We start from the raw sequence: 13655 nt of genomic DNA, 5'->3' as shown, positions 1-13655 counted from the left end.
ATTAAATTATTTTTTTTATTTTTTATTTTTTCAAATGTAGGTACTCAAAAATTTTGAACTTGCATATGTGACTTAGCTCTATTCTAGATTTCCAACCCAGAACAGTGCTTTGATGAAAGGATTTCAAAGGGTCAAATGTTGTGGCTGGCCTGGGATGTCTCTGGTACTTCCAAAACTGCCAGGAGGGTAACTATACAAGTGCCCATGCAGAGCCATAGATTCTGGAAGAGTCCACATGCACAAGGGAGGGGTGGTAGTGTGGCAGGTTGTGTTGTGTGGCAAGAGTCTGTGTGGGAAGCTGGTGTGTATGTGCCTCTACTGGTGCCTGTGTTTGTGTACACACCTCAGAGTGCAGGCCGTGTGTCTGTATCTACTGTGAGATTGGCATGAACTATGTGTCTGTGCCTTTGTCGGAATAGGGATGGGCCATTTAGGCAGGGGAGGTGTGTGTGTGTGTGTGTGTGTGTGTGTGTGTGTGTTATGGGTCTAGGACTGTGCCTGAATTGATGTGAGGTGGGGTGTACACCAAACTGAAGAAAAGAATGAACATAAAAAGCCAGATCTGGGCCATCTGCATAGGTTTCTTTACTCTGAACACCTAAGCCCAGGGTCAGAAATGTAGGGTGCAGAGGTGGTGGTATCAGACCAAAAGACTATGGGATGAACACTCTTGGCCCAACTCCCTCAACACAGGGTGTGGGATGAGGACAAGAGAGCCAATGGCTTCATTTTTAGTCCTAAAATTAGCCCTAGTAAGTACAGGTTTAGGTGGGGAGGGAACATGGGAGAAGACTGGAGTAGGATAAAGCATACGAGAGAGAACAGAGACAGTCACAGAAGTAACAGTCACCTAGATCCTGAGCCAGATTAGCCACGCCAGGGAGATGCTGAAGTGGAGACCCCAGGACTCTGCCAGTTGCCCATGACTTGGCTCCTGCAGCAAGTCCTCCACCCCGCCATTGGCAGGATAAAGACTGGGTGGGGACCTTTCTCCCAGTTTAAACAGCTGCCTCTGATTACACCATTTACTGGGGGCAGGGAAGGTGGAGATGGCGGGAAATGTGCAGGGGTGGGACTTCTGGTATAGAGGCTGAGCAAGACCCTGGCCTTTGGCCTGAGATCCTAAGGACAAAACGGTACCTGGCAGGACCTAGAGGCCACTCATCAGGACCCAGGAGGCTCAAAAGTGGGAAGAAGAGGAAGGGCTGCCAAGCTATCGTCTGGCAGTGCCACAGTCCAGAAGAAACAGTCCCCAACAGGCTCAGGGTGTAGTAAACCAGGGAGAAATTCAGGTGCCATTCTTGTGCACACCAGGCAAAGTACTAGGCACTGTGAAGAGGGGGCAGAGGGCAGTTTTAGCTGTGTCATGGGCAAACATAGCCACAGAGCAAGGTCCACACCAGGCTAGACAGTACCTGTCCTCATCTCAAACATCTGCCAAAGCAAAAGGATGTCAAGAGTTTGGAAAGAGGAACCCAGAAAAGGTACTTACAAATCTCAGGGGCCTCGTCAGAGCCATCTGGGCAGTCCCTCTCGCCATCACACCGCCAGCCCTTTGAGATACAGGTGATTTGGTCTCTGCAGGCAAATTGCTTGGGACTGCAAGTCTTAGGGGCTAAGGGCCAGAAAGAAAAGGAAAGTATAAGGAAGGGCAGAGGCCAACTCCAAGGGCTTGAAGCTCCCCAGGACTCCCTATTCTTCCCTAGCATTAGTCCCCATCAGGCCCAGATTCTAACCACAGTCCATGTGCTTGGCTACGTGACACTGCACAGCCACGGCAGGGGAGGGGAGGGATCCAAGGAGGGCTTTGCCGCCACCACCACCAGATGCTCAAGGCTGCGTGACCAGTATGCCTCTCCTCCCCCTTTAGGGTCAAAGCCCTTGCTGCTCTTGTCACTCTGACCAGACACTAATATCCCAGGTTTTGCTGACTAACAGTGTTGGGCACCGGGGGGCGGGTAGCTTCCCTGAGTTTTCTCTTCATTTTCCTTTTACTCCCACTAGTAGCCCAGAGCTGACCTTTTCTAACTTCTTTACTGCTCTGTCCTCTAGGACATCCCTGATCCTTGGCCCTTCACCCCAGCCAACCCCAACCTCAAATCACCAGGTCTCCAGATGGGAACTGTGTGTAGGGGGTACCCTTGGCATGCAGCAGAAGAGATCAGACATGGCATCTGTCACCTCTGCTTTCTGAAGACATGGTCCCGTGCTGATTAGACCTCAGGGGGGATTTGCCACAGAAATCTTCAGTTCAGAAGTGCCAAGAGACTTGCTCATGATGGTACAGATGGAGAGCAGCAGTGAGGGTGGTAGGCTTGACCTTTAGGAGTTAGTTTCTGTCTGCCAACCTGTGCAAGTACTACATCTGGGACCTCCCGGGCCTGCCCTCCCAGCCTATGCTCTTCTCTCCCTGTAGCAGCCAATTCTTATTACTGAGGGCTTAGTATGTGCTGGGAACTGTGGTAAACCAGTTCTTTCCATGTGTCATCTTCTTTAATCTTCTCCACAGGATGACAAAGTTAAGGACCACTCATCCTACCCCTTCACAGAGGGGAAACTGGGCCACACTTGCCTGGAGCTACAAGAACTGGTGAGTGACAAAACCAGCACTCAACTGCATTCAGCTGACTCTAGGCTCTTAACCAGTGCAGTGCACACCGACCTCCTATTCATGAAAGAGGCTCAGAAGCAGCTCTACCCACTCCACCACCATCTCCTCCGTGGTGATCCTGGCCCCCCAGCCAGGGCCAGGTTCCTAGTTTCTTGGTCCTTCATCACCTTTTCCTGGGCCTGTGTCAAGTCCATGTCCATTCTGCCAGCACACACTGAATGCCAGCCCTGTGCCAGGCACTGCACTAGGCACTGAGTAGCAAGGAAGGGCCCTAGCTAGTCCCTCTCTGCCCCTCAGGAGCTTCAGTCTCTGAGGATGATAGTTGTGAACAGCTAACTCAAATGCAGGGCAGAGAGGGAAGTGTAAGGAAAGTGTGTCAGGGCTCCAATGGAGGAAGGAAGCTGATGGGGGTCATGCCGAGATGTCTTCCCTCGGTAACCCCCATCTCTGGCAGAAGGGACTGCACTCAGGCCTGTGGCCAGAACCAGAGCTGAGTTCAGGAAACCCATCGAGGGTGGTGTGGCCAGGCCCCCCGCATCCCCCTTTCACCCCCCCACCCTGAGCTGGGAATAAAGGCCCCTTGAGGAGGTGGATAATGCTGAGTTCATTGCCCCACTGGGCCAGCTGTGAGGTCTTCCCGGGAAACACAGTGCGCCAGCCTAGTTAGCATGCCGGAGAACCAACACTTCCCCTGGCCAGCCAGGCTGCCTGAGGGGGGCTAGGGGGCTGCAATGGGACTCAAAGGCAGATGGGATGTTTAGAGCCCAGAAATGGACCCCCATGCTCCCCCCGTGCTCCATGCTTCTTTCCTCCCTGACCCAGGACTTAGTCTGTGCCCTCATCCCTCCTCAGCCAGAACTTACAACCAGGGCCGAGGTCATGGGGTGGTCACTCTAACCTCCCTTCCATTCCATGGTCTCCCTCCTTTGGTCCTCCCATAGTCTCCCTACTGTCCCCCACCCCCATTTTTGGCCTGAACTCGACAGAGGAAACAGCAGCTGGCAAACTCCGAAAGCTGGAATGAGAGATTCACAAACCAGATGTGCTCTTTTGGAGAAAGGGGAGTGGGGGATGGGGGCAGTGAAAGGAAGAGAAGGGTTCAGCCCTTGTCCAAAGCAGCATCTCCTCTGGCCCAGGGAAAGAGGGCTGATGGGGGTGCACAGTCCCAGAGGGCCAGGGTGGCACAAGGATCCTGGAGATATATGTAAAATAACTTCCCTCCTGTCCCTTCAGTGGAGACTGCCTCAGGAATCTCAAGTGAGAAGGCTGAGGCCTGTCTTTGATTTCCTTCAAGGGGAGAAGGGAGAAAAGAAACATATAACCTACTTTGGGGCAATCTCCATGGCCAAGGGAAGCTTCCTCCATGCTGGGGTAGGGATGGGGGAGGAAACTTATAATCTGCTTAGAGGCAAGGCCAACCCCATGTCCCTTAACTGAGCCTTCTACATCTGAGTCCAGCGCTCAGAAAACTACCTTTGTGGTCTGCAGTTCAGATGGAGAAATAATATTGCCCTAAGTTCAGAAGCAACTAACAGACTCTCCCACCTCACAACATTAGGTTATACTTTTCTTTTCTTTTCTTTTCTTTTCTTTTCTTTTCTTTTCTTTTCTTTTGTTTTCTTTATTTTTCAGGCTCAGCCCACCCTAAGGATGGGGCTGGTGAGGCATGTGGTCCTGGGGCTCAAACTGTGGTCCCCTGAGGCTGACTAAGGAGGCGCTTTAGACCCCTGAGCTATCTCGCTGGCCCAGTTATACTCCTGAACATGGCCACTGTTGCTGGCCACGGATCTCAAATCCTCTCTATATTAACTCACTCAGATCCTCATAACCTTGCAGAGGTGGATGTGTTGCAAGCCTCACCTTACGGATGGGAAAACAGGAGCAATGAGTAACTGAACACTCAGAATCCAATTTAGGAGGGAAAGGGCAGGGAAAATGCTGGTTCTCTTGTGCTGGGAAGGAAAAGAAGGATCAGTAGGGATGGCCTTTAGACCCCTCCAAGAGGCGGGGGACACAGAGGTGACAGAGATGGGCAAGAATGGACAGAAGAGTGGTGAGGTAAGAGGGAGGAGAAGGAGGGAAGGACGAGAGAAGGAGGAGAGCGAGTTAGTTCTAGGAAGAACACCAGGACACAGGGGCTGTCTGTTCTCAGCTTTGCCTAGAGACGAATGTGACCGCCATGCTAACTTGGCCAAAACCCTGCCCACCCCCCCTCCAACCCAGGCGCCTGGCCCAGCCATGGCCCCCAGGGCCACCAAACTGGAGCCAGAGCAGGAGGTGTGGGGCTGGGTGTATGTCCAGACACAACACAGTCTCCCCCCACCCCCCACTTGAGCCTTGGCTGTCATCCTCTGTCCCACTCTGAGACCTGGGGTGTGGGGTAGGGAAGCATGTCTGGCCAGAGAAGAGTGGCAGGCAGAGAAGCCCAGGCCTGGCAGAACCCTTCTCCACAGGAGGAGACCCACCTCTCAGTACCTGCTGGGGAGAGGGCCTCAGATGGTACTTCTTGAGGGACAAGGAGCCCAGCGAAAACATGGAGACCATGCTTTCCAAGTGTTGGTACAGCAGAGGGGCAAACAGGCTCCCCCCTGAGATAGACAGGGAGGGTTGGGGTGGGGGGGATATGTTCTAAAGGAAGCCACACAGTACATCTGAGGGAACAGAGAACTCCAGACACCCAGGGCTGGGGGGCAGAGGCTGCAGGAATTTAAACTTTCAGACTTAGAGGGGTGGGGCAGCAAAGGGCCTCCCAGACCCAAATGGAGAGCTTTTCACCAAATTTTATGTATTTTGGGTGTTAGCCGGTGGCTCCTTCCCGCAGCTCAGTGAGGCTCAGACACATTTTTGTCATTCCTGAGACTGGGCCTCTGCTCTGCGGCCTGGACAGATGGACAGACAGGGTGACTTGGACTGCCAGAGGAGGAGAAGGGTCTCCCTTTCCACCCTGAGTCAATATTGACTCAGCAGGACATTAGCCTGACCCATGACCTCTCTATCATCTTTGTCTTTCCCTACAAATAAAATCCAGGCTCCTCAAATGCCAGCAAAGGTCAGTGCATCTCTCCGCAGGGCATTATAAGTCCTTGCTCTTGCCCACCCCCCACATGGCCCATGCTCACCAGAAGTAAAAGCTCTCGGCTCTTGACCAACTCCCTGCATCTCCCTCCAGCTCTCTTCCTCCTGGCCTGTCAGGAGGAAGTTCTGCCAGAAGTCTAACCCTCTTCCTTCCTTCCTTCTGAAATACCACCTTCCTCTGCTTAGCCCATAATGGGTATCAGTTTCTTTCTTCCACAAACATTCTCTTTAAAATTTATTCCCAGAATTAGTGAAGCAAGGAGAAAGAAAAAAGGAAGAATGTTCCCCATGGTACTGGATGGTTTGGGGCTAGACAGGGAGGGAGGGGAAAAACAACTTCAGAGAAAGGTGGGGAGCTAGGTAGTAAAGGGGAAAACCCCGGAGAAGTCCCCTCCCAGGCAGTGTTTGAGAAATGGATAGGCCTGGATGGAAGTAAGTGGAAACAGGCAGAAGAAAACAAGACAAATGACAGGACAGAGTCAGGGTAGATAAAACCATAGAGAAGGGGCAAATAACAGCTGAACCACGAGGGCCAGAGACGACACACTCAGATGACAGACAGACAGGAAAGTAGACAGGCAAAAAGACAGGAAGGGGGCTCAGCCCAGAGGTCACTAAGACAGTGACATAGTTGTCCTAGGATGAACCTGAGAATAACTATCCCACTGAGACTCAGAGTAGGGTGGGAGCAGTGTACTCTGGCTTGGGGAGGAGACTCACGGCATTCCCAGTGTCGGACCCAAGGCAGACCCCCAGAAGAGGAGCCACTACTCCAGACCTGAAGGGTGGCTGGAAGGAAGCCAGATCTTTAGCCAGGGAAGCCACACACACAGCCTGAAAAAGACTGTCATCTTAGCTGCAAGAGGGGCAACTGCCACTTCTTCCACATCCCTCAGCTCCTCTCAGGGAGGTTTTATACTGGTGCCTGAGGCCACTGCACCGGAAGCACTCCAGAGCCAACTGCTTCCTTCTCCAAACAATGCAGGATCCTGCTAACCTCTTGGAAATCTGGGACAGTACACAGGGGGGCAGACCAGTTTCTCTGGGGCGCACATGGAGCCCCACAAAGTCAGGGACCCTTTCACAGTCTCAGTCAACTCAACAGCACCTGATCCCTTAAGGATAGTAAAGTCCCCCTTCATTCCCCACCCCCAGCTAGAGCACTTGAAGGGTGGGCAGTCCAAGAGGTGGGGAGGATCCTGAGAGAAAACACTGGGGAGGCATAAGCTGTAGGCTTTGAGCGTTGACACACAGGGCTGAGACTGCAGCACGACTATGAGGCTTCAGGAAGGAAGGACTTCCCAAAGGTAGAAAGAGGGTTTAGCTTGGTGCTGGCATTGAACTGAGACTCTAAGTATGCTAAGCACGTACTCTACCACTGAACTAAAATTCCAACCCAGAAAAGAGTTTTGAAGAGTCGGGGGATTGGGGCAGGATTTGACTTTGGTCAATGCCCTGGTTGACATTCTGGGAGGTCTTGTCATAGGAGAACGGTCAAAGGTAAAAACGAAGATGATAATAATTTTTTTTTGAAAAGTGGAAAAAATGAAGCAGAAATAAGATTGGAAGGAAAAGAAAGCCTGGGAAGCTGCCTCAAACACCAAAATAATCCCCAAATGAATTTCTTACATATCCCTGCTTTGAAAGATGAAGGTAAGGAGAGATATTTAGGGTCTGGGTCTGAGTGGGGAGAATGGAGTTGGGGACCTTCTTGTAGCAGCAGGAGGCTGACACTCAGCCTCATCACTTACTTCAGCTGCCCACCTGCTCCACTAACTGGTTAACAGCCCAGCTCAAAGGGATATGTGGAGGGGGAAGAGAAGTCAGAAAGGGCCACAGGCCCTTTCTGTGGAGGTGCCTTCTCCACTACAAAATATCCCTTAATCTCAGCAGGGCTCTCAACGATTCCTCTTCCCAACCCTTGTCCTATCTTTTCTCCATCTTCCCCAGTAGCAAGCACAGTACATTCAATTCTGTCTACTGGGGTGAATGACAATTCTCCAGAAGAAGGAACACCTGGGGGCAGTTTCAGGCACAGAAGAGAAAGGAGCAGAGCCTGTGACAGCAGGAGGAAGATACATCAGGTAAGCTGGGCCAGAGTTTCTTCTCTGGAAAAGAAAAGAAGTTATGTGGACCTGGAGGTAGGAAGCAGGGATCTGGATAGGGTGTTACCACTGGATAGAGGAAAACCTACATTCCCACAAAATTCTACTTTCCTTCCCTCCAGAGCATCTGTATTCTCATTTCCAGAGCAGGGATACTGATGTGTGTCTGAGGAGAGGTCCTCTTCCTGGGACTCTGAAAAGTGTGGACTGAGTTGGGGATACAGAGGTGGGGCACCGTAGTTTTAAGCAAGAGTTAAGGAGACAGTTAAGGAGAACACGCTCAGTCTTCCTTATCTAACCACTGCGAATCAACATGGTGTGGCAACTAGGACCTGTCTGGGATGTGAAGTAAGGCTCCCTGGGGTCCTTCCTGAGTAGGCCAGGGATCTCTCTTGCTCTTCCCTGAGACTTCTTGCTTCTGTCTAACTCTACCCACCTGCCTCCATGGGCCTCCTGATGGAGCTCCTTCTCATACAATTTTTTTCTCTTTCCCTCCCAGGAGGAGCTGCACCTCAATCTCTCTGCCTCTGTTTCCCTTCTTCCCTCCCAGGGCTGAGAGCAAGAGGAAAGAACCTGATAATGAAGGCAGTTAAAGGCAGAGGGTAGCTGTGTGGGCAAGTCTGGAGGATTTTCAGGGCTGAGCCTCTTTCCTCCTCTTGTGGAGGATAATTGTGTGTGGTGGTGGTGGGGGGGAGGGTACAGACAGACAGTCCCCTAGATGCATGATTAAGGGACACTGAATAAACTGTTTTATCTGGGCACAGCTGCTTTCCGATTCTCTAGCCCTCCTCCCCCAACGGAGCAACTTAGGGAAAGGGGAGAGAGAGATAGATAATTTGGTTTCAGAGAAAAACTTTCCCTATCCCAGCCTGGCAAAGAAGATAGAGGAGGGGTACATGACAGTATGAGACTGTTTTGTGCCTTAGTGAGAGGGCAAAGATGACAGGAAGCAAAGATATCTCATCTCTTTCCAAATTAGGGACCCAGCCCAATTTACCCCTATGACCCCTGCTTAAAAAGCTTGAGCAAGGCTTAAAGCAGTGACTCACAAGTAAGAAGAAAAACAGCTGGCAGAAAATGGGGAGAAGGGCACCCCTTTTCCCCAAAAGAACAGAGTTTTAGCCCAAGCTTAACTCTGCAGCAGTATCTGTGAGTGGGATGGAGGGGGGTTCAAGAAGCAGCTGGGATGTGGGGCATAGTCATAAACCCTATCCAACCTCCAACTCTCCTTCCAGCCCTGAGGATGAGCCAGAAGCAGGAGGAGGGCCTCTCCCTCCCTGTACTCCAGCATTCCAGGCCACTCTCCAGTCCCCTTCCCCAGTGATGACATCTGATGTTTGCTTCATTTCAGGGCTCTCAGGAATTAAGAAGGAAAATTCAAAGTCACACAGCATCACCACCCCCTCTTCATCCCCTGAAACAGCTCAACCCAGGCTACTGACAGAGGCTCTAAAAGGGGGAAGTGTCCATTTCGGGACCCAAGAGGCAGCCCTGAATCCTGGACCCAGGCCTTCATGCCTGAGTTCCAGGGCCCATACTACATCCAAGCAGGGGGCCCTCCCTCTCCCCACCCACAGCCCTGTTGGGCCAGCCTGCCCTGCTCAGCAGGGTACCCCTGGCCTGGCTTCCCCTTGGAGCCTTCAGAAGCCACTGCAACCCCCCTCACCCCTCTTGGCAGCCCTACATTGCAAATCCAGATTCCTTCACAAATCAAATGGGGGGAGCAGGAAGGTGGAGGATGTAGGGGGAGCAGAGGCCCTCCCCAACCGAGGTAGGAAGAGAGAAGGCCTCTCGATCTCAGGATCAGAAAAAGGGGAGCCCTCTTCTCTCAATCCAGGCCTTTGGTCTTTGTCTAGGCTGGGGGGCCTCCCCCAGAACCATCCTTTGCTCAGGGCCCCCATTCCCCAAATCAGAACCCCATCCCTGCCCTCAGTCAGGCCGCTGCTGTGTCAGCTGGACTGGGATAACAAAAGGCACCCCCTCCCACGTCTCCCTTCCTCATCCGCACGCAGAGGTGGGGGCTGGGGAGGGGGTGCCCCAGGGGTCCAAAGGGGCAGCGGAATCTCACTCACCGTCGATAGCGGCCGCGACCAGAGCTGAGAGCGAGGGCAGCAGTAGCAGCAGCGGCGGGGTCAGCATGGTGTGGTCTGATGCAAGCAGCAGCCCCCTCCCCTGTGGTCCTGCCACTTCTCTCCTTCGCCCCCCCCCCCAGCTGGGGGGTCCCCTTTTATCTTCCTCTCCCCCCTTCTCTATTATTCTTTCCTTCGGCAGAGCGCACCAGGGGCGTGGGTGAAGAGGTAGCTCTTAAGCCCCTGGGAAGGGCCTGCTGACGGGGGTGCGCCCCTGCCCCCAAATCCAAATTCTTCACCCCCTGCTCTACTCCTAGCTCCTCTTCCCCTCCCTGGGTGAAGCTCAAAGCCCCATCTCGGAGCCGCCTCCGGCTGCAAAAATGCACAATTGGGAGGAGGCGGGATGGGGGGTAGGGGGCGTGGACCGGGTGGGGGAGCTTTTGGAAGGGGTCTGACGGAGCTCTAGGGGCTCCCCTCGTTTCCGCCTCCTCAGAGCACGGGCCTGGAGCTCGCACCGCTGTTCCCCGGACTAAAGTGCGGCTGGGGGGGGGGCGAAGGGGGAGAGGGAGGGGACGGGGAAGGGAGGGAGGGAGGGAAGGGGCGGGGAAAGAAAAAAGGTGGGGGGGGGGAAGAGCTACGCGGCAATCCAGCGAGTGCGCATGCGCCGGTTGGCGCGCTGCCCTGGGGAGGGGGAGCCCGAGTTGCTCCAGGCTCTGGAGTTCTGGGAAGCGGTCCGAGAGAGGGAGTCCCGGGGGTCCACCGGCCGGTTTGGGGCCCGGGGCTCCCGCTCCCTTGCTTAGGTCCTCCCTGTTGTCACACTCCAGAGAGGTCAGGGGGTCGAGGGTGGGATGGGGCAGTGAGCGAGGAGAGCCGGGCTCTGCTCTTTGAAACTCGGGGTCATACCCTAGCATTTCGGGCCCCCTCTGGAGGTTGCAGGAGCCAGTGTCAGGGCCGAAGCCCGATTTCCTCGGGGAACCCTGACTGTGCCTCCGTTGCTCGGGGTGTGGGCAGGGGCCTCCGGTCCACGGGGAAACTACGGGGAAAGGCCGAGCTTTGATTTGGAGACTGGAAGACGCGGACCTAGACTAGGGCCTGAGGTGGAGGGGCGGGGTGGAGGAGGTGCCGCAAGGGCCCGCCCCGCCTCGCTCAGGGGCTCGGTGTAAACAGGGCACCCGCGGGGACACGCTGGAGCTTGCCCGGCCGCCTGGGACTCGGGGATGGAGCCCACCTCGGTGCCCGCCCCGCCCGGCTCGCCTGGCACCGGGCGGGAGGGGCAGGCCCTGCTTTGGAGGGAGGTGAGTCACCAGCGGGTGGGGTTCAGGCAGGGCAACCCATTTTGCCCCTAGAGGTCGGGTATCGTTTATTCTGTGTGTGTGTGTGTGTGTGTGTGTGTGTGTGTGTGTGTGTGTGTGTGTGTTGTTTTTTATACCTTCTGACTGGCTTCCCATCAAGCCAGGGTTTTAAATTCTGAGCAACAGGGATTTGGAATAAGATGGGGGACTCCAGAACTCCTCTTCCAGGCCTCGGTTTTAAGGGAATGTCTGCCGAGTGTCGGACCTTTGTCCCCAGCCCCAACAAGCCCTGGGATGGTACTCGAGTCCAGAAGGCGGTTCCCAGGGGCCAGTGAATGCGCTTCTGGCCACTGCCCCCTTCTGGGTGCCCTTTGAAGTCTGCACCGTCGGTATCTGACTTCCTGGGTGTCTGAATCAGAATTCTGGAGCCCAGCAGGCGACTTTGCCAGAGATTGGCCTTAGAGATGAGGGCTGTTTGCACTAACCTTTTTTCTCTTTAGTTCGAGTCAGGGAAGAGCCCCTTCTCTGGGAAGGAAAGTCTCTTCCCAGGGAAGACCTTCAGTCCACCCTGGCAGAAAAGGGAGCAGGGGAGAACTTGACTGTTAATGATAGTAAGCTCGACCTTTCCCTGAAACCAGAGCTTTGTCCTGGTTCTCTTTGCTCAGGGTCATGACCACCTGCCTTTAGTCTCCCAGGGTGGAAACCTCAGACTTCTGGCCAACTTAACAGGGTCTGTCATTCTTGTATCCAATCTTGCCAGCCTGTGCTATTTTTCCCCCTTTGAAATATATCTCAGATTTCCTCCATTTTCACTGCCAGAGGATATCTCCCAGCAGGGGTGGGGTCTTATTCCACTTTTTATTCAGCCGCATGGTGTAACATAGTGCCAGAACCAGGCAGGGATGCACCAAATGTTTTTAATGGATGCCAGCTAGGTTTCTGCCAGGACCCCTCCCTAGCCTGTGGTCCAAGTAAAATCCAACTCAAACTGACCTCACTTAGCTTTGTCAGAAAAACATATCTGGATTGGCCTAATTGGGTTGTGAGGGGCTCTTCTTCCAGGCTACCTTACTTACTTAGGTGCATGTTCCTAAAACTACTTTCCCTCTGTCTCTTTTGCGCCAACAGAACTCTGCTGGGTGTCTGGAAACAAGTGAATCACATAAGAACTCTTCTCTCAGTCATGGTTTCCCCAAATCTGGTGTCGGCCAGCGCATGTTGACATTTTTTTGCTTGCTTCCTCCAAACCCCTGTTATCTTTTGAATGTAAATGTGTTTATTTTTATTACTTTTTCATCACACATATAGTAATATACTTAGTGGTTAAAAGTCTTAGAGTATAAAAAGTTGGAAGGTATAACCAAACTTTAGGCTGCTTCACGATCCTACTTTTCAGTCCTCTTAGGGGGGTTTTTTTTTTTTTTTTTTTTTTTTTTTTTTTTTTTTTTTTTTTTTTTTTTTTGTCTACAACCTACAACATAAATGGAAACCACCTGTGAGTTCATATTATGTATATTCTTGCAAATTTTTTCAATTAATTCATTTTGATCTCTTTTTGCACTGTTCTTTTACGTCCACTTCACACTTTATGTTGGCTACTTAGACTCTGCTTGCCTGAGTGTTCCCTGCTTGGGATGGCTGGACCCTGGGGTTGTTTCCAGTATGTGAACTGCTACAGGAGTCTCTGAGATGAGAGAATGCATATTTCTGTTCAACCTTTAATTGTTCTGTTCCTCCAGCTCCTCTACCCTCCTAAGGAGAGCTCTTTCCATTGTTCTTGCTCTGGTTTTCAAAATTCTTGCTCTTCTCTTCAGAAGATAGCCCCAAGATCCAGAGGTTAGCACTTAATTTTGAGAGTTCTGTGTCTACCACAAGACCACAAATTCTCTAAGGACAGAGATCGTATCTTCTACTTCTTTGTATCCATTTAGGTCTTTTTTTCTTCTTCAGTAACAGAAATTGAATCCAGGTCCTTCTACAAGCTAGAAAAATATTGTACTACGGAATTACAAACTCAGTCCTCTGCCCAGCTCTTCACTGGTGGGGAAGTTGGCAGGAGTGTTAGGCCAGGGAGTACTTTCCCAGTAGGGTAAGGGATGTTACTGTCAGAATCTTCTCTCCTGTATTTCTGACACTTCTCGTTATTTAGTTTCTGCCTCAGTGTCTTCTTTCTCTCTACCTAAGGAATTTCCATCTTCAAATGCTTAGGTCGGAAGCATAACTAAAACAGTGGAAAGGCAAGGAGGAATTTTCTGAAATTCATGATCAGGATACCAAGAATGATGATAGACTGGAAAGAAGTAGATGTGGGAAGTGGGTATCTTCCTTCAGCAAATTATTAACAACCCATTTTTTCTGAGTGAAAAGCCATGAAGCTGGGTGTGGAGCTGCATGCCTGTGATCCCAACACTTAGGAGGCTGAGGCAGGAGGATCATTGCCAGTTCGAGGCCAGCCTGAACGGTATAGTGAGACCCTGTCTTAAAAAGACAAAAAAAAAAAAAA

The 13655-nt window shown here is 52.2% G+C and overlaps 2 protein-coding genes and 1 long non-coding RNA gene across 3 annotated transcripts in view; 2 read left to right on the top strand and 1 right to left on the bottom strand.

Annotated features, from left to right (window-relative positions):
• Positions 1–10391, bottom strand: part of Lrp1 (LDL receptor related protein 1) — an 84007-nt gene extending 73616 nt beyond the window's left edge. The window contains exons 1-2 of the mRNA XM_004646990.2: positions 9864–10391; positions 1493–1615 (exon numbers count right to left, since the gene is read on the bottom strand). Of these exons, the coding sequence (XP_004647047.1) occupies positions 1493–1615; positions 9864–9930 (190 nt within the window). The 5' untranslated portion in view covers positions 9931–10391. The remainder of the gene's footprint in view (positions 1–1492; positions 1616–9863) is intronic.
• On the top strand, positions 6974–8517 carry LOC111814277. Its single transcript, XR_002819300.1, has 3 exons — positions 6974–7339; positions 7640–7770; positions 8291–8517. It is a non-coding gene; the product is annotated as an uncharacterized LOC111814277 (long non-coding RNA).
• A 664-nt stretch (positions 10392–11055) lies between the features above and the next one.
• Positions 11056–13655, top strand: part of Stat6 (signal transducer and activator of transcription 6) — a 30253-nt gene continuing 27653 nt past the window's right edge. The window contains exon 1 of the mRNA XM_023707264.1: positions 11056–11155. The gene's annotated coding sequence lies outside the window, so the exon portion shown is untranslated. The remainder of the gene's footprint in view (positions 11156–13655) is intronic.

This window comes from Octodon degus, unplaced genomic scaffold (assembly GCF_000260255.1).
Source record: "Octodon degus isolate 3935 unplaced genomic scaffold, OctDeg1.0 scaffold00286, whole genome shotgun sequence".
Taxonomy (NCBI): Eukaryota; Metazoa; Chordata; class Mammalia; order Rodentia; family Octodontidae; genus Octodon; species Octodon degus.
This window is presented reverse-complemented; position numbering and strand designations above follow the sequence as displayed.